Source organism: Leucopleurus acutus (genome assembly GCF_964270905.1).
Source record: "Leucopleurus acutus genome assembly, chromosome: 8".
Lineage (NCBI taxonomy): Eukaryota > Metazoa > Chordata > Mammalia > Artiodactyla > Delphinidae > Leucopleurus > Leucopleurus acutus.
In genome coordinates, this window is record NC_139151.1 from 64,742,418 (window position 1) to 64,768,396 (window position 25,979).

At 44.6% G+C, this 25,979-nt stretch overlaps 1 protein-coding gene across 1 annotated transcript in view; it reads right to left on the reverse strand.

Annotated features, from left to right (window-relative positions):
• Positions 1-5,132: 5,132 nt before the first annotated feature.
• The window catches only part of IRAG1 (inositol 1,4,5-triphosphate receptor associated 1), a gene marked incomplete at both ends in the record, with an annotated part of 116,332 nt that continues 95,485 nt past the window's right edge, over positions 5,133-25,979 (reverse strand). Inside the window, 6 exon segments of the mRNA XM_082844754.1 lie at positions 5,133-5,376; positions 10,165-10,296; positions 11,615-11,734; positions 20,894-20,958; positions 22,629-22,736; positions 23,270-23,319. Coding sequence (XP_082700880.1) covers positions 5,133-5,376; positions 10,165-10,296; positions 11,615-11,734; positions 20,894-20,958; positions 22,629-22,736; positions 23,270-23,319 — 719 coding nt within the window.

Here is a 25,979-nt window from a genome sequence, read left to right on the forward strand (position 1 = left end):
TAGGCTACGGGGACCTCAGAAATATACATGACTCTTCTATCACCATGGAGCCAGAGAGACAGGAAGGCAGCAATTGTGTTCTCTTCGTCATTATCCTTAAAGCTAGCATCACACCTGAAAGACAGTTAGCCTTCAAGCATTTGATAAAGTATTACAAAAAGGAAGAAGGAAGGAAGACAGGAAGGGACAAAAAGAACCAGAAAGGGTCTCCCTACTGAAAGTCAACCACACCATGTAACATGACAGGAGTGATGTCTCACGTTTAAAAGTTCCAGGGATTGGGGTAAGGGGTACATCTTGAGGGGAGGCATTTTAGAAATTTTGCCAACCACAGTTACCTACCTTTGATTAGATCACGATTCTGCTTTCTAGGAGAAACTCTCACGTCCCATGTCCACCTTCATTGGATAGAATCTTCCTTGGCCACATTTGTGGTGGGAATTAGGGAGTACGGGCTCCTTGGGGGTAGCACAGCTTGTACAATCTGCTTTCTGCTGATATAAGCTTAGGATCCCAAAAGTTGTTTTCTAACTTAACAATCAAAGGAGTTTTTAGTCCTGGCTTGTATCTCTGTACAATAAATACAATTCCCTCACAAACTTAGGTTTCTGATCTATTTGCTTCCATTTGATTCCATGTACAGTAATCACACCCCAAATCCTTTCCCAGTCACAATTCTCAAGATGTATTTCTTTTCCTCAGCCCTATGCTGCCCCCTCTCTAATTTAGTGGTGGCTACCCTGCGTTCATTAGAAACCACAGATGAAAGGGCCATATTCTTAATCTGGCCTTTACCATAGGGCTGCTCTGATCTTAATTCAGCTGAAACGTTTTATTGCTTCTTTTTCACTCAAGCTCTTTTCAGTCTGGTTGGGGTTTAGAAGGAGTCAGGTTTTCTAAGCCTCAATCTAAGAACTCTATATCCTCTTTCCTTTCTGTTTCCCAATAGCCATTTCTTTCCCAAGTACTTCTTTTTCTTGCAATACCTCTCAAAAGGCAGCCAATAAAGGTTCACACACTCCAACGCTCTGATTCTTTCCAGTCACTTCTCCTAGAGCTATAGGCTGCCCATGGACTGTCTTTCAAGTTACCCTGGGTACGATTTTACCAAATCTTTTTGTTTTCTTCACAACATAGGTCACCATATTTCTAGTCCCTGATATCAGTGTTCAGGTTTCCTGCCACTTGACTGCAAAGCCAGGGTCTCATATTTTGAAAATTTGTTGTTTAAGTACCCTGTTTCTGGTTCTGTATGCATTAGTTGGGGTAGGCTAATGGCTATAACAAACATTCCTGAATTTCAGTGGCTTAATATACTAAAATTTTATTTCTTGCTCATGTCACAGTTGAATTCTGTGAGCGTCCATTCAAAGACTTGGCTTCCACCTGGTGGTCCCACCAACTTCTCGGGCCTCAGGTCCTCAACTGCGTGCTCTGAATTTGGCAGGCAGAAGGGGGAACATAGAGGATATAGAGTACTGGGCAGGAGAGTCTATGTAGGAAATTGGATCTGGAAGGTCTGCATTCCCTTGCCCCTAGCTGCAAGAAAAGACTAAAAAATATAACTAGGGACTTCCCTGGTGGCCCAGCGGTTAAGACTTCACCTTCCAATGCAGGGGGTGCAGGTTCGATCCCTGGTTGGGGAGCTAGGATCCCACATGCCTTGTAGCCAAAAAACCAAATCATGAAACAGAAACAATATTGTAACAAATTCAACAAAAGACTTTAAAAATGGTCCACATTGAAAAAATCTTTAAAAAAAATAAAATCTGGATGTGGAAATCAGACTGGTGAAAACTTAACAGTCTCTATCACAGCAAAATGTATGAATTAAAACAAAAAAACAAGAAACAAACAAACAAAAAAAGTAGGCCAGGAAGATACAGGAAACTAGGATCAGGAATGAGGATGAGAAGGAGAGGAACTGATCCAGCCCCTGGGAGGGAGCCCATAGTGACCCGAGGGCTGGGGACTTCTGGGAGGCACTGTTATCCAAAAGTAGATTCTAATTCAGGGTTGGGCAGGGTTGTGGCCCAGCTCCACAAAATGAGGAGGCATTCAGCTGCTGCCAAAGGTTTGGAAATGTGCTTTTATTTTCAAACTCAGGTATGTGACACTCTATATTTCAAGGCTAGCACACCTGTGTGAGGTTTAACAACATTAGGAGCTGACAACCAGTGATACACAAATCCAGCATCTCCCTCTCCACTTATGTGGCCAGGCTGTACACAGGGAGCAATACAGAGAGCCCTAGGGCCAAGCAGAAATGTCAGACCTCAGAGGCATTTTGAAGGGAACTTTTATTTCAGATCAATATCACTGTTGGAAATACAGGGCCTGTTTCTGTCCATTTCACTGCTGCTTTGGCAACAGTTCCAATTGCCTCAGGCCATCTTTGCTTTTCTTGAAGAATTACCGGGAGTCCCGTTTCAGGAATGCCCTTGGAAACGTGGGTACTCTTTTGTTCCTTCTCCTCCTCAACCTCCCTTTACTCACAGAGTCGTTTGGCTGAGGGCCTGGTCTGGAAGCATTCTTGCAGGCCTTTCTGTGGAGCAGCTGGAGGGTCAAGAGCTCACTGCAGCTCCTCTCCTGGCCTTTGTCTCAACAGGAAGCAAAGGTGGGAACCCTGTGACCAAGTGGGTGATGGGCCAGCTCAGCCTCGTCCTTCTTCACGGGAGGCTGAGACTGGATGTTACCAGCCTAGAGTCCTGCCCCACAGCCAGCCTCTCTGGAGCGCCATTTGTATCCTGTCTTTGGCTTTGAGGGCCTCAGCGTCCTCCAGTGTATCCAGTCACCCTGGAAGAGGCAGGGCAAACCATGCATCCATGCAGCCAAAGTCCGTCTGCCGTGACCTGCACCTCTTTACCTTAATGGCACATCCTTGGTCAACCCTGGCTTGGGCTTCTCTCACAGAGGTTTTCTAGCCACTGGAAAGGATGCCTCCCTTAGAACAACAGGCTGCTTTCACAGTGGGGCCTAACCTAGGTGGGTCTTTCTGAAAGGAGTGGTTGCATCAAGCCTAGCCCTTGAGCTTGGAAATGTTGTTGCTAATCAGGTCACAGAGGAGACTGAAAAATACTGGACTAAGTCGAGGCTAATAAAGGTGTTATTTTTTTCGTTGAGTTGTTGGTGGTGGTGATGCTGGTGTTGGGAAGTATGCAAAACGTCGGCTGTTCCCAGACTGCTCTCCACCCCCTTGAATGCTCACTTGTTCTTTTGACCAACATTTAATGATACCCTCCCAAGCATCGGCCACCATGCTAGGCACTTACCCAGAGAATGGGTAAGACATGGTTCTTGTCTTTGAGGAAAAATGCTAGGAAAGGCAGACACATAAATAAGTTATTCTGATACACTATAGTAATGGTCATTAGTAGTAGTAATGAAAATGTATAAAAAGTGCCAGAAAGCACAGAGAAGGGTGTGACCTATTATGTGGGGCATGGTGGGGAGTTGGAGGGAGGCCATTAAAGGTGTAATGGAGGGGATGATTTTTGCACTTGGTCCTGAGGAGTGACCAGAAGAAAAGAGGAGAGCGGCAGAAGAAAAACTAGTGAGAGAAAACAATTTAGTCTGGGAACCAGAAATGGCTTGGAGTGGCTGAAGGGCCACTCAGGGGAGTGGGACTGGAATGTAAGATGTCCAGTTAGGAGGCCTTTGGAAGAACCAATTTAGTGCAGGGGTTGAGAGCACAGCCCCTGGGGCCAGCCTGGCTGGGCGTGACTTCCAGCCCCATGATTTACTAACTGGGTATCCTTGGCAAGTTACTTTGCTTGTTTTGTGCTTCAGTTTCCTTACCTGAAAATGGGAAGAGTCACAGTTTTTTTCTTTTTCTTGAGGACTCATTGAATGAATCCCTATATAATACCTAATACAGTGTTTGGCTCATAGTAAGTTCTATATGAGTGTCAGAAACAAAAACAAATGTCAACAGCAAAACAAAAACAACAGCAAAGCCACCACCATAAAACCCACACAGAAACCAGCGCCCCCCAGAACTGATGAGGCAAGAAGGCAGGTGGCAGCTGTCAAGGTGGAGTGAGAAGTCCAGCTGGAGGTGGGACGCACTCTCAGTTTTCTGCTAAACAATGGGAATGCTCTGAGACCTACACTTTGGTTGGAAATGCCATTGAAACTGGAACACTGCAGTGGAGATGCACACTCGCATGTGGGCACAGCGAAGCTGAAAGTGCATCGTGTCTCTTCTTTCCCCCTGAGAGGCGGGTTAACTGCTCTCAACCAGAGAGAACAAAGAGGGGATAGACTGTGCTCTACAGCAGCTCAGAATTAGCCCTGGAAATGGAGACCAGCAAGTTCGCCATGGAAGCCATGAGTTTTCAGTGTTTCTCAAACATCTTAAGCCCATGTAGAAAGCTCACTGAACAGGTGCCTGGTGGCTGCCCCACACCTAGTGAAAATCTGTGGGTTGGCTTTAACTCTAACACATACCCAGAGCACACGTTTGGAGGGTAGGTGGCTTCATGCATGCGTGTGCTGTGTGTGTGTGCGCTCTGTGTATGTGTACAGAGGAATATATGTTCATTTACATCTTCCCACTTCATTCCAAGCACTGAGCTAAAAAGCAGCCTAAACGTTTTTCTGATAAACCTTTCTGACTTCTGTAAAGAGAAACTCTGATTGCAAAGGGGAGAAGGGAAGGCTGAAGGAGAGTCAGTAAGAATGAGATGGGAAATGGGAAGATATTCATGTGAGACTCCAAATTCCAGGTCTGATCCTTGGGGGCAGAGTTAGCCTTTAGACACAATCCTTCCTGATTTCCGATCAATGGCGGAGAGGAAAATGGGGAGGGGGAGGGGGCTTCGCACTGTAGCCTATAAAGAAGGTGTTTTGTTTCTCCCCAGCCATCTGAGCTGGCACAGGCAACTGTCCCTTCCGTCGGAGTTCCCTGGTGAAGGCCACTTCTTTGTCCACTGATGCTTTTTGTTGATCCTCCAAGAACATCAGTTACTGTGTGTGAATAGCTCCCATAGGGGTGCCGAGTGTGAAAGAACCCCTGCTTGTTCCCCTGACGGCAGCAGTGGTGTGCCCGTGCCCAGGCCTGACACATCATGCTTGGGGAACGGGCAGCAGGCTGTGTGCTGGAGCAGGGCACTGGCCGGGTGTCGGGTTTCCTACTGCTCTGTAGGCTGCTCATGCTGGAGTCCTGAGCTCCACCATGAGTCCCTTTGGGCTGCCGAGCAAGTGGATTTCCCAAGGGGCCCGTCGGCCTGCTCCACACAAGAGTTATAGGAACCGTAGAGCCCCAGCACAACAGTCAAGACCAGCATTGCTGCGGCCATCATCCAGACGACTTGCCAGTGCCGACAGAGTTTGGGATACATGACTTGTAGGAAATGAACCAATTCTTCAAGTTTGCTGTCAAATGAAAAACATAGGTGGAGGGTTTAGTATATTGGGCACATATACGATGCCCAGAACTTCCATCTGGAATACTCTCCATGTTGTCTTGAGCCGTGGTTCTCAAACTCAGCTGTGCATAGTGTTGTTTGGCAGCAATGATTCAAAATACCCCAGGTCTACTGAATAAAATCTCCAAAGGTATGGTCTAAGAATCTATAGTTAAAAATTTTTCCCCAGGTGAGTTTGATGCCACCAGTCTATAGCCTTTATATTGGGAGAGTCTAGGCTAGAACATGCTACTTATTTGTGTGATCATTCATCCATTCGCACATGCCCTCATCTACTCATGAGATGGTCACTGATATCTGAACTCCCCCAAGCCCCAAGATACCAGGTTGGCTGACCCATTCTCCCATGCAACCAGACAGGACCAACAGCTTTTCTGCACTTAGTGGTACCAGTGATCAGTTCCGAGTTCTAACCTGTCCCCCGCCTCCATGTTCAGATGCCTAATTTGTTGTCCTCAGTTCCACATCTGACTGTATCTAGAGTGGAAGGACTGTGATAAACTCCTAGAAGACTCTCAACGTCGAGTAATAAATTACTGGACAAGTAATTCAAGGAACCAGATCAACCTCAAGAGCTCACTTCAAACTGTCCCGGGGCCTCCAGCAACCTCTGGGTGACTTATTCAAGACGTTTTCTCAGCCCTATTAATCTTCATTCCCAAATAACCCCTCCTCCACTTTCTCTGCTCTCTCCACACTTTTCTCTTCCCTCTCATCTCTCTCTTTTCTCTCTTCCCTCCTTCCCTTTCAACCCTCCCCCTCTGTTTTTTGCCTGCTTCACTCCACTTTTCCCTCTTCCTCTTTTCCCCACTGCCTTTCAATTTTTCCACTCTTTTTTGTGGCCCCTTGAAAAGACATTTGGTCAGATGGTCTGCTTTGAAGAGTCCATTCTTAGAGCTCTCTGGAGAAGCCTTGGACACATTCATTAAGCTAGAATTTCTTCCTGTTTCTAATCCCGGATCTAGTTTAAAAAATAACAGTGAGAATACTGAGGATCACCAAATGAAAGAGGTGAGAAAAGGGACATGAGGTCTTTCTGAAGATCCTGAGGCTCACACAGACACTGAAATATGCAGACCATTTGCTGAGAAGCAGAGAGCTCTAATTCAGAGAGCTAATAGCAGATTAGCTATTCTCTCTCTCTGCTATTCTAATAGCAGAGAGCTAGGTGCCTGACGGTGGTACAGAGACTCAACACATACTCTTCCGTAGAAAGGGATCAGATGCTCAGAGTGCCTGCCTTGGATGCTAAAGCACTGGTTGGTTTCTCTTCCATGTGGGACCCACTGATGATTGTTTCAGGAACAATTAAGCAAAGCAAAACAGCGAGTACATGAGCTGAGGTGAAAATCATTGGCTACTTTCACAACTGTTGGGGAGAGAGAATTTGGAAGTGGAAGCTTAGTTTCTTTCAGCCCCATTTAGTTTCTTTAATTTCTATTCAGATACAACTGGATGCTAAGACACAGTCTCTCTTTTGGGCTGTATTTCTGTTTTCCAAAACAAGCTGCTGGAGCAGGGAGAATCCCACTCTCACCCCATCCTTAAGTGGGCTGGCAAAGGAGGAGGGCAAGATCTGGCTTCGTGACCCTTAGCTGGTTACCCATTTCCAGCCTACAAAAGCTGTTAGAAATGGAATTAGATTAGAAATAGAATTCCTTTGGAAATCAATTTTTGGTTGTTCTGAGGTCTACCTACTCCTCCATTGGGAAGGGTGAGGTTGCTGCCCCCTCACCTGGGCCTGGAGAGAGGGGCTTCGGAGATGCTGCTTGGCGAGCTCGATATGTTGTAATTTGGGGGCACAGTGAGTAGACTGTGCGTGACTCCCACCTGAGAGATGTGAAGAGTGGGAATCTTGCTGAACTGCTTGGTAGCATCAGAGCAGGGGGCCACGATACGGAAAACCATCTTCCCACCACTAGTGGGTCAAAGGTGCATATTTCACAGTCACTGGATGTAGTCAGGAGAAGGAAGCCTGGCATGGGATGTCATAGACCCTGCCCGGAAATGCTACCTAGAAGCTGAGCGTGGAGGGTATACTTCCAGCTGCCCAAGGACTGAAAGAGGGATTTTAAGTAGCTGGCCAGAAGAGCTGCATTCGACCTCATAAGGGGACCTGCAGTTGAGAGATCCTCAGAAATGGTGTGAACATGTGTGAGCTGGTGTGTAGGAGGGGTGCTTTTCTCTGAAGGTCCCATAAAACACCACACTGAACAAAATCAGAAGGTCAACCTTAAATGCCTGCTAAGGCCTGGAACCCGCTCACAAGAAGGCCAGTCAGGTAATACCTTTCCTACCCTTGATCTCCACCCCCTTTCCCAACGTTAGCTCTGGAGAGGTCAGGCGCTGCATTAGCACAGCTGGGGTGGAGGGCGGGAGTGGCAGAGAGCAAGAAGTCAGCTCTGTCTCCACTATAGGCTTCCTTCCTGAAGCAGAGTGGAACTGGAGGCCAGGGGGTATGGGGAGAAGTTCAGGCTTTTGACTATTTCAGGGAACTGGCCATTTTCATTACTGAAATGAGGTTATTCTTGGGACTTAAACTTGACCAGAGGACTTCTATTTTCTGAGAGTTATTGGAAGAGTAAAGGAGTCTGCCTAATATCATCTTAACCCCAAAAGGCCAATGTGAACAGACAGTGGGAGAAAAGACAACAGTTCCCTGTTGCATCTTATGAGTCTCACTTGTTCCATGCATTACCTAAATGTCAGAAGACTGTGTTCTGTGTTTTAATATGGTTAAGATATTGGGTGGATTCACCCAAAGTTCACTTAAGCTGATCCTCCAGAAAGTAATATTGACAACAGATTATATTATTACATATTATTATAATAGAGGAGAGATTCAGATAAAAAGACTCTAGTGTTTGATGCTGAATCTCTTAAATAAGGGGCCAGCTGCTGGGGTTAGCTCAGTGTTTTTAAAATGCACTAAGTAGGACATGGAACTTTTAATAACCTTAGACCGTGCTTGTTAATGAGATGCCAAAATTTCATGGGGGGAATCATGCTTGAGTACAGGTGCCTATAGGCAACTGTGTATGTAAGGGATTTGCGAATGAATGGATTGCCTGGCACTGAACACAACAGCTCTCGGGGCTAGTCTGGCTTTGGTGACAGGTGAGGAAGGGACCCTGTAACTGTGGGTGGGCAGTTTCTATGATAGCAGTGTCTGTCGTTATAGAGAAGGTGATGCCACACTGCTGGGCCTGAACAGGTGAAGCTACACAATGTGCTGAAGGCCGAGGACCCATCTCAGGGCTGTGCTGATGCCTGGTATCCACCACCTGAGGCACAGGCATGTTCATAAGACCAAGAAGTGAATCTGAGAGGGAGCAGAAGTTGGGAAAGAGAACGAGGCCTTTCAGTATCCTCAGCAGGACCAAGAGGATACTCTTGGATGTTGGATGCAAAGGGCGGCCATTGCCATGTGCTGCTGACCAGGAGCTGGACAGAGGGGAAGCCGGGCACAGGCTCAGTTCCTCTGGGATTTCATGAAATGGGAGGGACAATCTCCCAAGATCAAATTAGCTAGATAAGGATTCCAGCCCTGTGCTTTGTAAACCAGACTGTTTATATTCCATGTACTCTCTCTGCTTAGTTCTCTTTTGTTCTTTCCCAGTGTTTGGAAGGGTTAGAAGTCCCAGCCTGTGTTTCTGTTTTGAAGGGAGCCAAAGAAAGGGCTGAAGCCCAGGCCTGGGCTTGACTGCATTAAAGGAGAGAAGACAGTCTGGTGGCCTGGAAAACAAGAGCAGAGGACACCCAGGAGGGACAGAAGACCAAGAAGGATAGGAACAAGCCACTTGGAGTAGGGACTGTGCTTTCATTGTGAAAACTGGGCTTCTCTCCTTAGGCGAGGTGGTGTGCCCTTGCACAGGTTTGTTTCCAATAGTGAAGCCCTTTCTCCAGCTCTCCCCTTGAACACTGGGCTTGACTCATGCAGGCTGACACCTCTCACTCTGGTTGAATCTTCCACCAACTAGGCTCTACTGGTCATTCCTATGTGTTTTGAAGCGTGTCCATCTCACTTCTAATCCGCATTTTATTACCTTATTCATTGGGTGCATGTGATTTCCGGAGTCTGCCAGCAATGAGGCACAGACACATACCCTGTCCCAAAGGTAGCAGCTGATTAGATTAATTGATTAAGATGCAGGATCTACATTACCTTTATCTACTGTTACATATATCTTTCATGATTTAGTGGAAAAAGCACTTGAAATATAAAGTATATTAAAAGGAAAAATCCAAGTATTTCCAAACCAAAGTGAAAACAATGTCCAGACGACCAAACTTGTTTGATCACCATGGAAAGAACCTGTTGGACGCTTCCTTTGCCACAAAGTCGAGTTCATCCCCTACCTCCCTGTGTTCTCTCTGTCCCAGCTCCCCTCTAGGGCTTGAGGCCAACTTCCTTGAACTTGGCTCTTTCATGGGAATGGTTGGGCAATGAGCTAACTGTTGTCCCTCGCATTTTCTCAGCTCCTGAGAACTGCTGGTTGCTGCCGGTCCAGCCCTTGACAACCCCTGACCCCTCAGCTCTTGCAAACATCCTCTTATTAACTATTTGAGCTCTTTGGGATTTCCTTTGCCTCCTCCTCCAACACGAGTGCCCTCTTGGTTTCTGTTGGCTGCTCACTCGGGCCCTAGACCCACAACTGCCCTGGACTGGCACCTCCAGGGACGTTGTGCAATGAAATGAATTGGGACCCATTTCAGCAATGGCGAGGGCTCCAACCTGCTTCTCTGCTCCTTTTCCTCTTCCTCAGTTTCTTCTGCCTCTTCAGCTTCCTCAGGGCTCTCGGTCTTCTGTTCTTCTTCCTCCTTCAGGTCTTGAAGCTCCTTGGTCTTCTTTAGACCTTCCTGGTATCTGGGAGGCAACAACGAACAATTGAGTCTGGAAAGGCCAGGGGCGGAGCATCCTTTCCTGAGTTGCTAGAGGAGGCACTGAGCATCTCTGATGATTACACACTCACTTCCTGTGGTTCCACACAAGAGGAAAAAGCTGGGAAGCTCCACCGCATCCTATGGTGGCTCCTGTCAGGATGATTTCCCCTCACCCCTCGGCCATTCTTCCTGTTTATGTGAAAGTGTGACAAAAGAGACAGGGAAAAAATATGGGTGCAGAGTCTCCTGGTTGGATTCTTCTACAAACCATTTGGGAGGGCTAAGGACTGTGTGGCCTTGGAGCCTCAGCTCCTCCCCTGTAAAAAAGGAGAGGCTGGCACTCATTGCACGGATGTTGGAACATTTTGAGGAAGTGCCAGGTGTATGGTTTGACCTGGGGAAGGTGACACCTGTCACACAGGCTTGTTGGGAAGCTTTGTGAAAGTGAAAGGCACACAGGTTCACAGTAAATGTTCACAAAGCTGATGGAAGCATTCACTCCCCTGCATTCTAAGTACAGAGGACAGGTGTAGGTGAAAAGACAGGCTTTCCAAGAGAAACCCTCTGACTTCCTTCTCCCAGGTTTAATATTACCTTGAACATAATTTTTGCTTGTCCTACAGCTGAGTGTTTAAGGCTAGCACAGTTGGGTTGGGGCAACCCCACCACGGTGCAGGTGGCCACCACACCGAAGCCCACAGGTCCCACGTCAGAGGGAAGCTGTATCTCCCTCAGGAGCTACTGGGAAAGAAGCTCAGGATGTGGTACCTGGACGAGGTACTTCTCTACCTGGCTTAGCTGGGGCCTTGCTCAGTATTCTGCCTCATCAGTGACTAACAACGAGCCAAAAGTGCTATTGAAGCTCAATTAGAGAAGGGGGCAGCTGAAAGGGGACTCCTTTGACAGGAAGAAGGGATGGCTGGGGCAGTTCCAGGAAGTGGGGCTGCAGCTGCTCCTGGGCACTGCTGGCAGTGGCGTGACTGCTCTGGGCATGTGTCAGGAAGCCTCAGGCACCACCAAGAGGAACCCACCCAGGGCCCCTGATTTCCAGATCATTCTGGTGGCTTTCTGCCTAAAAAAGAGGGCAGCCTAGTTATTATCTACCACACACTCTTGCCTCGTTTCCTCCTGTCTTTCCTGTGGAACAGTACTGCTCTTTCCTATGTAGTTCCTTACTCAGGCAAGGAGGTCCCAGGGCCACGGGTTGCTTCCCTAAATCCTCTAAGAGACAGGAAAGGCCCGTGGGAAGGTATCTTTTGAGCAATGCCAGGTGACCTCAGGGCTGCTGAAGGCTGACTCACCCCTTCTTGTATGCTTCTTCCTCCATCCTGGCCTTGGTCTCCTGGCTAAACCCCTCCAGGCAGCTTGGAGTCGGGACGGAAGCAGAGGCCTCACAATCCAGGTCCCCGTTCGTCTTCCCACTAGCAAGAAGAAGGAAGTACAGGGCGTCCTTTCAGGGACAGATGGGACTTCTGAAAACCAAACCATGTCTTTGTTCTGTTCCTGGCCGGAAGTGAGGAAACTCATTCTGGATTGAATTTATTTCAATCTTTCTACCTTAAGATTTTATAAAGGCCTTAGTCCATGAATCCTCCTTGGGCACCCAGACATCAAGTACTGCACCAGCTTGCCTTTTTCCTCCTGCTCTCTAATCCACTTTTATTCTTATTCCAGGAGAGGCTCTGAGTGGACAGACAGATATTGGGAGCTCCAGGGCACTAAGAGGAGGAAGATGGAGGTGGACCAAACGTTCAGAGTCATCCCATCCCTGTAGTCCATCTTCTGCTTCATTCATGTAAATATCTACCCAGTGCTAAGTCACAGGCACCTTGTAATGTGCTGGGGATACATTAGAAAACAAAAGAAAAGGTCTTTGCCAACACGGAGCACAGAAGGAGAGAATGCCCAAAAAAGGAAAGAAAAAATATGAAATTAATTACAAATTGTGATAACTTTTATGAGAGAAACAAACTCTGTGCAATGACAGAAAATAATGAGGAGAGAATCTGCTTAGATTGAGTGGCCAGAAAAGGCCTCTCAGAGATGGAGTAACTGAAGCACAGACCTGAAAGATGAGAAGTCAGCCACATCTATAGCAGAGGGAAGATCCTCCCAGGTAGAGGATCCAGGACGTGTGAACACCTCGGGATACAAAAGATGTGGAGATGTTTGAGGAACTGAAGAGGAGCAATGAGGTAAGAATTAACTTCTGGACAAGATTTTTGATGCCTGTGAGGTATCCAGGTGGAGATGTCAAGTTGGTAGTTGGATATACCAAAGTGAGTGAGAGAAGAGCTCTAGGCTGGAGATATTCAGAATATAGATGGTATTTAAAGCCAGGGGAATGGATAAGACTGTCTGGGGACATAGTATGAGGAAAATTGAGAAGAGGACCCAGGACCAAGCCACAGGCATCTCTGTCCTTAGTTCAGGTGGAGGAGGAGCCTGTGGAGGAGCTGAGAAGTAGCAGCCACAGAGGTAAGAGGAGAACCCGGAGAGCATGGAGTCCTGGGAGCTGAGAGAGTGTAAGCAGCTCTTTGCAGGAAACTGCCCTCAGCAGGAAGCCCATTTTCTTGTCACTTTAGCAAAGCTATATTGTAATTAACTTTTTTTTTCCTGTGACGATTTTTTTTTTTTGGAATAACATTTTTTACAATGTTGTGTTCGTTTCCGCTGTAGAGCAAAGTGAATCAGCTATACATATACAAATATCCCCTCCTTTTTGGATTTCCTTCCCATTTAGGTCACCGCAGAGCACTGAGTAGAGTTCCTTGTGCTATACAGTAGGTTCTCATTAGTTATCTATTTTATACATAGTAGTGTATATATGTCAATCTCAATCTCCCAGTTCATCCCACCACCACCCCTTCCCCCCTTGGTGTCCATATGTTTGTTCTCTCAAATAGGTTCATCTGTACCATTTTTCTAGATTCCACATATGTGCATTAATATATGATATTTGTTTTTCTCTTTCGGACTTACTTCACTCTGTATGACAGTCTCTAGGTCCATCCATGTCTCTGAAAATGACACAGTTTTATTCCTTCTTATGGCTGAGTAATGTTCCATCGTATATATGTATCACATCTTCTTTATCTATTCCTCTGTTGATGGACATTTAGGTTGCTTCCATGTCCTGTGTATTGCAAATAGTGCTGCAATGAACACTGGGGTGCATGTATCTTTTGGAATTATGGTTTTCTCTGAGTATATGCCCAGGAGTGGGATTGCTGGGTCATATGGTAGTTCTAGTTTTAGTTTTTTAAGGAACCTCCAGACTGTTCTCCATAGTGGCTGTATCAATTTACATTCTCACTTAGAATGTAGGAGGGTTCCCTTTTCTTCACATCCTCTCCAGCATTTATTGTTTGCAGACTTTTTGATGATGGCCATCCTGTCTGGTCTGAGGTGATACCTCATTGTAGTTTTGATTTGCATTTCTCTAATAATTAGTGATGTTGAGCATCTTTTCATGTGCCTCTTGGCCATCTGTGTGTCTTCTTTGTAGAAATGTCTATTTAGGTCTTCTGCCCATTTTTTGGTTGGGTTGTTTGTTTTTTGATATTGAGCTGCATGAGCTGCTGGTATATTTTGGAGATTAACCCCTTGCCAGTTGCTTCCTTTGCAAATATTTTCTCCCATTCTGAGGATTGTCTTTTCGTCTTGTTTGTAGTTTCCTTTGCTGTGCAAAAGCTTTTAAGTTTCATTAGGTCCCATTTGTTTATTTTTGATTATTTCCCTTACTCTAGGAGGTGGGTCAAAAAAGATCTTGCTGCGATTTATGTCAAAGAGTGTTTTGCCTATGTTTTCCTCTAAGAGTTTTATAGTGTCCAGCCTTACATTTAGGTCTTTAATCCATTTTGAGTTTATTTTTGTGTATGTTGTTAGGGAGTGTTCTAATTTCATTCTTTTACATGTAGCTGTCCAGTTTTCCCAGTGCCACTTATTGAAGGGACTGTCTTTTCTCCATTGTTTATTCTTGCCTCCTTTGTCATTGATTAGGTGACCATAGGTGCATGGGTTTATCTCTGGACTTTCTATCCTGTTCCATTGATCTATATTTGTTTTTGTGCCAGTACCATACTGTCTTGATTACTGTAGCTTTGTAGTATAGTCTGAAGTCCAGGAGCCTGATTCCTCCAGCTTCGTTTTTCTTTCTCAAGATTGTTTTCACTATTCGGGGTCTTTTGTGTTTCCATACAAAAGGTAAAATTTTTTGTTTTAATTCTGTGAAAAATATCCTTGGTAATTTGATAGGGATTGCATTGAATCTGTAGATTGCTTTGGGTAGTATAGTCATTTTCACAATATTGATTCTTCCGATCCAAGAACATGGTATATCTCTCCATCTGTTTGTGTCGTCTTTGATTTCTTTCATCAGTAACTTATAGTTTTCTGAGTACAGGTCTCTTACCCCTTTTAAGTCAGGCACCCCCATGCTCTACTCATCTCCAGCTCACGCACACCTTTCAAATCTTTTAATTACATGATACCTTGCCTAACTTGTTGGTTCTTTCCGTAGATCAAAGAGGTAGAAATGAAGAATAAGTAATTAACAGATGACCAGATCTCTTCCCTAGCTTCCCCTTCAGTAATCTCCCAAACAAACCGTGTGACCAAACTGTGTGAACAAGATAACATCTAGAGTGAACGAGCCTACATGCAGTGGGGGGATGGTGACCACTCTGACCCCCATTCCAATGACTAACTGAGATTACTTCCCTCCTTCCCTTTAAAAGTTTCATGGCTGAGCAGAATCTTTGGAGGTGGTTTTTGGGGACACTGAGTCCACCATCTCCCCAGATTGCCAGCATTCTGATTAAAGGCACCGTTCCTTTCTACTATTTGTGAGTAGTGATTTTGTAAGCAGCGCGCAGTGGGACCCCCATTTGATAACAAAAGGAGAGTGTGTCAAGGAGGGAGCATTAAGTGTGTCACGCACACACTTTTGAGAGCCCGAGTCAGTTAAGTACAGAAAAGGCAACTATTGGATTGGATAACATGGAGGGCAAGAGGAGCTTTGGTTACACAGTAGGAGCAAAGACAGATTGGAACGGACTGAGGGAAGAATGGGAGGTGAGAAAGGGGGAGACGTAGACAGGAATTTGACAAGGACAGGGAATAGAAGACTGTCAGGGGAACAAGTAGCTGAAAAAGTGGGTCAAGGGATGAAAGCACATTTGAATGTGGATAGAAATGATCCAGTAGAGGAGATGAGAGAAAGGGGAGGACCAAAGGAATAAATTCTTTGAAAAAAGAAAGTAGGGACAGACCTTAGAAAGGTGGAGAAACTTCTCCTTGGTCATAACAAAGGGAGGAAGGAAATGAAGATGGTGAGCTGGGAGTTTGGCAAAGGAAGATGAGAGGGATCCTCCTATCTGATAGCTTAAATTTTCTCTATAAAATGGAAGACAAGGTCATCTGCTACAAGTGAGAGGTAGGGAGGTCTAGGAAGGCTTGAAGAGGGAAGAGAAGGTGTAAGAATCATGGGGTGGAGGTGGGGGGACACACGTGCTAGAAGATCACAGTAGGATGGCTGACGGTGCTGGGAGCCCATTTGAGGTATGAAATCGTGAGTTTAAAGGAAGTATACTGGTGGCCATGCCTTCTCTATAAATCCTGCAGCTTACCTAGGTGTCTGGAATCCCAATGGGAGTCTTGTCATGGAGGAGCCCTCGAACGAGGCAGAACAGCGAGCAGAGCTTTTCAGCCAGGACTCTGACAGATCACAGCTGCCACCCTCCCCGACCTCTTAGACAGGCTTTATGAGTCTCCTCATTCTCGGCATCAGTCTCCCATGTCTTGGTTTCCCTCAGACCTTGTAAAATTTACATTTCATCAGGCTGGAAACCAAAACCCATTGTGAACAAGAAAGATAATGCTCTAAAAATATCAGCTATTCATAACATTTCTCCTTTTTAAAATTACATTATCCACTCCCTTCCATGCGATCTTTGCCTAATGTGCCGTTTCCTATTTGTCCTAATGACTGGAACAAGAGCAGAAAAACACAGCTACAGCCAAGGGTAGGGAAAGCAATTATTTTATGAAATATGGTAGGGTGTAAAATGTTTACTGTTATTTCCTGACCCTTAGACTGAGCTTATAGTTCCTTAACTATCTTCTCCAACTATCTGGAATTTTCTCCCTATGCATTTTAAAGACTGTTCAAATACCTTTTCCTTTGTGGAACTGTTGCTAATGTTTTCCTCTGTCTCACACCCTCTGGTTAAAGTTGATCTCTCCCTCCCTTTATACCCTCATTGCACCTCTTTTATAGCATAACTTGGAGCTAGGGCACTTTTATGTTTTATACACATGTCCATCCCTCCATATGACTGTGATTGCAGGGAGACAGTCAGTTTGAATGGTGCTTGGTACATAGTAAGTGCCTTTAACTGTTTGCTGAGTTGTATTGACTTCACCACGGCTCATCTCATTCCTGCCCGTTAATCTTACAAAATGGGCAGGTCCTCTATGTAAATGACTATTGCCTGAGAACTCAGTGCTTGGGTTGAGCTGAAGGAATCCCTATGCATGCCTATAAACGTGGAGCTGAGCACAGCTTGTGCCCACCTAAGGACTTCTGGGCCAGACACTCATGGATCTTGGCATCTATTCCTAGGCCATAATCTTGCATGCTTTCTTTCGGGGATGATTAATTAGAATAAGGCTCATTGTTCTCTCATGTCCACTGGGTCAAAAACATTTGTCATTGTGCTCAGCTCTCAGTAACATGAGGGGCTGTTTAATCAAAATGTGTTGTGTGACCTGCAGATATAGTAGAGTCTATTTTTTCCACATGGTTAACAATATTTGAAAGTGACTCCAATCCTTTCCAATGGACAGATCTTACCTTCTCGGGCTCATCTAGGTCTCTGAGCCACCCCCACTGCCGAGGCTCCCTCAGACAAGCCCAGCCCGGGGGACCTGGGCTACAGTAGCTTCCTTAGTCTCTGTTACTCAATCCCAGGTTTCTGGGGTCCACTGCTAGTTGATTGAGGGCTAATCCATTCCAGAATACTATCAGCAAAGGGGAGTTGTTTACTGTAGATATTTAATGTCATATAAAACCTTGAAGCAATTTATCCTGAGGGCTCCCAAAGTGTAGCAAATGGTTATTTTACAAATTATAGTGAAAATTTGCTCTGTGATACAGCAGTTTAATGGCCCCCCTTATGAAAGCAGCCCTGTGCACCATCCGCATCTACGCTGGCGCTGATCCCTCAGTGAATGGCTCTGTGTACACCCTCTGCTCCCACCCACTCTGCCCTCCACTCCACACCCAGGCAGTCACCAGCTTCTTTCACAATAGCTCACAGGAGCTTTTTCAAAAATGGCTCTTAAATCCACTCTCTTCTCACCAGTCACACTGAACTTCTTTCTGTTCTTGCAGTTGAGGGTCTATTAAGTGGTTAAGCACATGAATTCTGCTATCTACTAGCTGTGTAACTTCAGGCAAGTGATGATTTCACTGAGTTTCAGTTTCCTCATCTATAACATAAAGATATTAATAGTATACCTGCCTCATGGTATTATTGTAAGGATTAAATGAGATCATTAATGTAAAGCAATTAGAACAGCATTTGGCAAAAAGTAAGCATGTAATAAATAATAAGTATTGTAAGCATGTGATAAATCATCAGTAGTGTTCCTTGACTACTCCATACTTTCTTGCCTTAGAGCATGGAATGTTGTTAACCTCCTATTCACCTGGTTAACTATATGACCTTCATGTTTCACTTTTAAAGTAAATTCCTAGAGGAAACGTTTTCTAAGCCTCCGTCCCCCGACCCCCCATACCAAAACTGGGTTGAGTGATCATTTTCTTGTGTCTTACTCCCTTGGTAACCTGTACTTCCTTCTGATATCACCCATCACATTGTATTACAATAGGCTGTTTCCCATCTGTCTTTCCCATTATACTGCGAGCTCCTTGGGTGCATTCTAGGTGCCTGGCTCTTGGTTATTAATTGTTGAAGGAATGAAAAATGAAAGACTAGGAATAAATAGCTTTTTCTACTTATGAAACTGTTCTTGAGCCTTGTTCTATTTTAACCTTTAATACTAATTTTAAATATTACTCTCTCTATTTTTCTCTAAATCTACAGGTTCCTAGACCCTTGTTGAGGTGAAGAACAGGTTACTATGAAGTGACCTGCAAGAACAAGGTTCAGAATTCTCTCAAGTCATATTGGGAGTGCGGTCTGCAGTTAGGTATTTGCTTGTGAAGTATCCACAGGCATTATGATCTTCTCATCATCTTTCATGAGCTTAGCCAATTCCCTACCTGCTTAGTCACTGTATGCTTAGGGAAATGTGAGATCATTTAAATACAGCAATCTAGAAAGCAATGCATATTAACACATAATGCATTATTTCTCTTTAACAGTATGGAAAAGGTGGCTAGAATCAACTGTATTTCTGTTAGAATGGAAGATACGAATTCATTTTCACTCACAGATTGTCTCATTGTCAGCCTCTTGGCAATCGATATTTCCAGTTCCGTAAATTTAGATGAAAATTACTTAGCATCTTTTAGAAATCCAGAGGGGGAAGCTGTTGTTAGTCTGAATCCCTCCTCCTTTGAACATCCCCTCCCCTTTTTGCAGCCATCTTTATAGGCTGGGTATATTCCCAACAGGCAAATCAACTACAGCATGGGTAATGTATCATGGTGGTCTCTCTGAATAGCCCATAAGAATGAGCAGCAGACAGCTTCTTTCTTGACTTGCCTGAATCCTCACTCTGTCCCTATCTCTCCTGGTTCTAACCCCCTGGAATGGTGCTGCCACCTTTGATCCTCATTCGTTGCCACTCCTGATTCAGGGCTGCTGCCTGCTGTCCCCCATTTTGCACCTCGCCTGCTCCTACCAAGGATAGTTCAGGTTCTTGATGACCTCCACTGCCTCAGATGGAAGCTCTCAGCAGGCCTGAGCGTTCATTCTACAGAGTCCAGGTCCTGCCCCATCATGAGAGTCTGCTGGGGAGAGAGGGGACATGGATTTTCTGCCTTAACCTGCTCTGCAGGTCGACAGTTAGGAATGGAGCCTTGCTGGGAAAAAGGGGTTGGTGTGTCCAAAGGCAGGACTGGAAGGGAGAATTTCAGTGCGCTTCTCACTCAGGGTATCAGATGACCATTTCTGGAGAAATTCAGAGACCATGGACTAGACGCTATGACGTTAGGGACTTGGTAAAATTCTGTAGCCTCGGTTACTTCCACGTGGTTGTTAGTTTGTCACCCCTTTACAATGTCCCTGTGGTGATCAAGAAAACAAAGAAACAAAGAAACAGACAAAAGCACCCTACACAACGTGAAGAACTTGTTAGCTTTCCCGGGGGTGAGGTGGCAAAGTGAGGAATTGTCTCGCAAACGTCAAGATTAATGGGGGGAGAGTCACTGAACGACAGGTTGGTGGTTGCATATTCTGAGAGGTGAGGAAAACAGGCTGAGTCTGGGGGTGGGGAGCTGGGAGTTTGTCTGTACTAAAAAAGGGGCCCAACACAGACATTCCTTGCCAGGCCAAGCCAAACTATTCTAACATCAATCAAAAATGAAGGACTAAAGCTGTCTCAAGGCAAGGAAGAAGGAAGAATAGAGGTGTATGTTTTACCAAATGAGGAAAGACACGTGGGGAAAGTTCTGAGAGGTGGCAGCTGTGATCCAGATGTTTTCCAGCAAGCAAATGAAGGAACTGGAAAAGCAAGTTATAAACTCCTCTGAGTATGTAGAAATAGCCTGCCTTGCTTTGGCTGAGGAAAAAAGACCTGCAAATTGCATAGGTGCCTAGAAAAGGTAGGCATAGCAGACACTTTGTTGCAAATTCAATACTCACTCTCCCTCCTACTTCCTAAAAGCAACGTGATTTTGCTCATGAATTTACTCTTCTTCATGGAGCCATTTTGGTCAATGGGAAGCTGACACGCTCTTCCCATCTCTAGGGCATAGTTTAAGCCCATGATGACAATCTCATTCCTAAAGCCTGTGATTGGTTTAGAAAGGGAGCGTGTTCCAAATTTGCTAACAAGATAAGAAGGAAGACTGAAAAAAGATTCTGAGTTCATTCCTAAGAAAGAAACATGGAAAGAGATGGTCCCTTTCTTCCTGTAGATGTTGTCATGTCTGCATGAAATACCTGGAAGTAGTAGCCATTTGCCACAAACCTGCTGATGAAGTCAACATACAAAGTGGGCAGAGAAAAGGAAATTGTAGAGGTTGAGCTGGGGCCTTGCTGTACCACATCTGGAAAAGCCTCATCTGTGGACCTACTATTTAAACCCCTTTGAGTTGGGGCTTTCTTGTATCTGTAGCCCAAAGGATCCCATTGAATAAAGAAGGCTTCTGTCCCCTCTGGGCTCTTCTGGGACGGAGGCACACTTGGACTCAGCTGCAGCATCTTCCTGGTCCAGGAATTTTGCAAACTGGGTCTGAAATCTTCGTGGGTCTCAGAGTCCCATTCATTTCCCCTAGAACTTAATTTGCTTTCCATCGCATTTGGGGAGTGAGGTTGGGAGGAAAGGTGAGTTGGGGAAATTTCCTCAGAGATCCCCAAAGTTAAGAGGAAAAGGGACATACTTACTTTTCCAAAAGTGCAGGCAGTGCTGAGGGGACAGGTGGGTTGCCTTTCCCATTGGGTGATTCTGACTGAATGGAAAACAGGAGACAGAGAATTGAGGATCAGCTAGGAAGGAAGAAGCCCGGGCCGACAGGTTTCCAATGATGCTGGGAAGGGTTGCTGCTACTCTTCTTTCCTCTTCCCCCTCCCCAAGCTTTCTAATCTGCATCTGAGCTCAGGCACTGGCCCTTCCTCAGGCCTTCTCTGCCCTCCTTTCCTGGGTGTTCTTTCCCTCTGGGGCACAGGCAATGTGCACATTTTCCTTCTCCTCTTCCAAGTTTTCTTGAATAAGGGAAAGAGTTTACATATTGAGGCTCCATTCTGGAGGGGAGCCATCAGTTTCTCTCTATTCCCTGTTTACTGACTTGGACTAAATACCAGGGAGGCTCCTACCAAATGCAGGTCCCAAGGTCCCTGGGATGGATTCACACAAGCCCGTCACTGCCCTCCAGATACAGTTCCAAGCACAACTCTCAGGAGATACCTGCCATTACTAAAAGCTCAAGGCATCAGAAATTTCTTTATAATAAATTCCCCAGGAATACCACGTTGTTTTGCTGCAATGGATTCGGTTTAAACAATGGCTTTCAACTCTCCCTGCATGTTAGAATCGCCTGGGGGATATTTTCTTAAAGTACTGATCCAATCCACAATCTTGGGTTGGGGCCTAGGCATTGAATGTTTTAGAAGTACCCTATGTGATTTTAATGGATAGCCCTGATTGCTAACCCCTAGTCTAAAGGAATATATATATTTGGAAGCCACATTATACATTTAGTATAGAATGGGAAATAGTCCCTGTTAAAACCACTAACTAGCTCTCCTAAGAGTTTTAGGTAGGTTTAACCAGATTCACAAAGTTCTGGAATCTAGAAAATATTTTGTTTATAGGAATAGTCTTTGTTTTAAAAAAAAATTGAAGCAGATTTTTTTTTCTGATTATAAGTAATACATTCTTACTCTAGAAATATAGAGGCATCAAGAAAATTAAAATCACCTGTGATTTTACCATTGCCCAGAGATAACCATTATTAGTAGTTTTACTTACATTCTTTCAGAATTTTCTGTTTACACACAGAAAAACACTCTTTCTTAAACTGCAAAACAGAGTTACGCAGTATATACTGGGGTTTTGCTTTTTGTTAATAATAAATTATGGACTTTTTTCATGTCGATAAATAAAATTTTATATTTGAATCATATATTTAGCAGCTGCATAGAAACCCCTTATTGAGCTTTTCCTAATTTATTAAACCAATCTCTTATTAATGGGAATTCTGCTTATTTCCAATTTTTCAATGTTGGAAACAATGCTGCAATGAATCAAAGCAGGGTAACGTTGGGTTTAAGAACTCAGGCTCTGGAATCAGAGGGCCTAGGGTTCAAAGCTCAGCTTACCAAGTACTCCATAATGCAATCTTCAGCTGCTTAAACCCACTGCAGAGTGGAGGGTTCTGGTTTAAGCATGAAAAGACATACACTTTGCAAGGAACACTCTCTGAGCTGCCAGCACCTTGCTCAAGGACACTGAGTCTTCTCAGGGCAGTATAAGACCTGAGGCCTGGTCTATACTGAGGCTTCTGAACCCATAGCCCAGAATCTGTGCTTGGAATTTCCTCTCCTTGTTGACCCTACCCCATCCAGGTCACCCCCATAGTTGTGAGCCTGAGGCCCAGGAGGCAAGCATTATCATACTCACCAGGGCTGGTAAGGAGGGGATGGGAGATGAGCTGGGTGACGGGCCAGGCAGGTTCAGGATATTAAACTTGGGCACCACGGCAACGCTGACCCTCCGGCGGGGCATGTTCTGTGGGAAGAGAAGGGATCAGGCCCACTGTCATGGAGGGGGCAGCACCCAAAGTTCAGAAAGGCCTGGGAAATGCCTACTAATTCCAAATGCTGTGTTTAATGGATATCCTGGTTTTAGGGTAGTGATGGTGCTGGGGGTTGGTGTAGAGAGAGTGGCCAAAATTAACAAATTTTTTTTATTAGTGATGAGTGATTTCTCAACATGTTCTGATTTTAATTTCTCAGATCCTGAAGAGATGGAACAGAAATGACGCCCAGTCATTGGACAGTGTATGAAACCCTGGATAGTGTATGAAAATGATCTATGGCAATACCAAAGTTGGTGCATCATTTCATGTTCATTAGAGATGGTGCAGTACTAGAAGCCACGAGCAAGGGAAGGTTGGAGGATGAGCTAGCAAGGTTCGGAAGCTGAATGAGAGACTCTGTCCAGAGGTTCTTTTGCACCTGTGGATCCAAGAATGACTGATTTCCTGGCTGACTGTGGAAACTTCTGTCTTTCTTTCCCCAGTATTCCTTGAACATGCATACCTTTCCCAGCGAGAGGGACATGGACCGTGCTGTGCGAGGGACCCCATCTTCTGCAGCAGGAGGGAACAGAGAAGAACCCAGGTTAGTTCTCAGAGTAGGCTCCAGCAGGAAGCAGATAGCAGAAACTAAGCCAAGGTATCTATGGGCCAGAACTGACCCTCAAGGGATGTCCCAAGGGCCTAGGTGCAGAGGTCACTGAATTTGACACTTGACCTTTTGAAACAATCATCTGCAGAGTGGGTTTTTTTTGGGACACAGCCTTCATCCTAACTCCTCTGGGCACTATGAGAATCCCTAGTCTTGCACCTCTGGTCTCCACCTCACACCACTACACGGTCTCTGGGTTATGCCGTGGAGAGTATGTGAAGATTCCTTGTAGCAATACCAGGGCTTATTGGGTCATTTCTTGCTCATTCAAGGAATGTACAGTACGGAAATTATGAGCAAGGAAGGTGTGGTGTCAATAAAAAATGGAAACGTGTTGACAACAGTAATTTCACTATGTCATCTACAAAATAATTCAGAACAAAAGAAACTAGCACCCCTGGGTTTTCTTCTCCTTAGTACATATATTAAGTGATATGTAAAATATGTAAAATTCATGTAAAATATTTAGCACCACACCTGGATAATACTACCACTAGAAAACACCAGTATGGGTAGAGAAAGGTTTTTGACAGCTCAGTTCAGTTTGATTCAGTGTGACCAGTACCATCTAGTCTGTATAGCTGTCTATTCCTCATATTCATGTATTTTAGGTGTTTCTCTTGAAAAGCACATAACTAACACTTTTTCTTAATCTAATCTGAGGTTTTCTATTAACCAACAAGTCTAAGTTGTTTATATTTCTTGTGATTGATATATTTCTACCATCTCATTTTGTAGTTTATGTTTCCTTCATTAATTGAATTTTTTCTAACCTTCCCTCCCCCCAAATTGGTTTGGAATTTATATATTTTAGTTGTAATCTTTAGTGTGCCCCCTTAAACTTTTAACATGTTACATGACATTAGATTTTAAATGAATCAAGATCTCTATCCTTTTCCGGAATCAACCTTAAAAAAATGATCACTCCTTTGAACTTAAATTATATTGTTTTTCAGTATTTTTTAAATTAATTAATTAATTAAATTTTGTTTTTGGCTGCCTTGGGTCTTCGTTGCTGCGCGTGGGCTTTCTCTAGTAGCGGCGAGTGGGGGGCCATTCTTCATTGCGGTGAGCGGGCTTCTCATTGCGGTGGCTTCTCTTGTTGCGGAGCATGGGCTCTAGGTGCACGAGCTTCAGTAGCTGTGGCATACGGACTCAGTAGTTGTGGCACATGGGCTCAGTAGTTGTGGCTCACGGGCTCTAGAGCACAGGCTCAGTAGTTGTGGCGCACAGACTTAGTTACTCCGCAGCATGTGGGATCTTCCCCGACCAGGGCTCATACCCATGTCCCCTGCATTGGCAGGCGGATTCTTAACCACTGTGCCACAAGGGAAGTCCCTGTTTATCAGTATTTTTATTTTACTTTGTTTTTGAAATCCCAAATTATGATGATTGTTGTTTTACACAGTGAATGCTTATTTAGATTTACCCACATGTTTACAAATGTCTTTGATCACCATCCCTTCTTGCTTCTGACTTTCTTTTGATCTCAATTTTATTTTTCCCTAAGCACATCCTTTAGTTGTTCTTTTAGCAAGGATCTGTGAGAGGTAAACTTTCTCAGTTGTTCCCATAAAATGTTTTTACAAAGCCCTCAAGCTTGCATGATAATTTAGTTGGTAGTATTATCTCCAGGTTGACAGTTATTTTCTCTCAGCTCTTTGGACAATACTTCATTGTCTCCTGGTCCTATTATTGGTCTTGGAAATTGCCATTCCTTTGTGAATAATCCGTCTTCTCTCTCTGGTTATTTTTAAGAACTGCACTTTGTCCTTGGGGTTCTAAAGTTTCTCTCTGATGTGTTTTTATTTCTTTTGCTTGGGAGTCTCTGTACTTCCTAAATGCAAGGATTCATGTCTTTCTTTAGTTCTGGAAAATTCTCAGATCCTGGGAAATTCCTTTGAATATTTTCTCTCCCTTATTCTCTCATTATGGATCTCCTAATAAAAGTATTTCGAAGTTTCTCATTCTATATCCCGTATCACATTTCTTTCATATTTAAATTAATTTATCCCTCTGAACTGAATTTTGGGTGACTTCTTCAAATCTGTCTTCTAGTTGACAAATTTTTTCCTCAACTGTTCCTAACCTGATGTAAAGGTTGTACCAATCAGGATAAGCTAGGCTATGCTACAATAATAAACAACCCCAAAGCCTTAGTGGGTTATAACAACTAAGATTTATTTCTTGCCTTTGCTACATGTCCATTTGCTTATGAGTTGGCAGCAGGCTCTGCTCTGCATCCCCTCACTCAAGACTCAGGCTGATGGAGCTTCTACTATTTTGGAGCAGTGATGGTTGTCATGTCTGGAGAAAGAAACATAAGGCAAATGGCACACTAGTTCTTACGGACCTCAGCTCAAATGCGACACATGTCCCTCCACTGACATTTAATGCCAAATCACATGGCCTCACCTAACTTCAAGGGGATGGAGAAGAAGTGTGCCCATCTGAATGGGCACATTCAGGAGGAGATCTGAATATTGAGGAATAGCTTCAATTCTAATAACTACCACTCCTAAACAACTGAGTTTTTAATTTCCACGCCTCTATTCCTCACTTC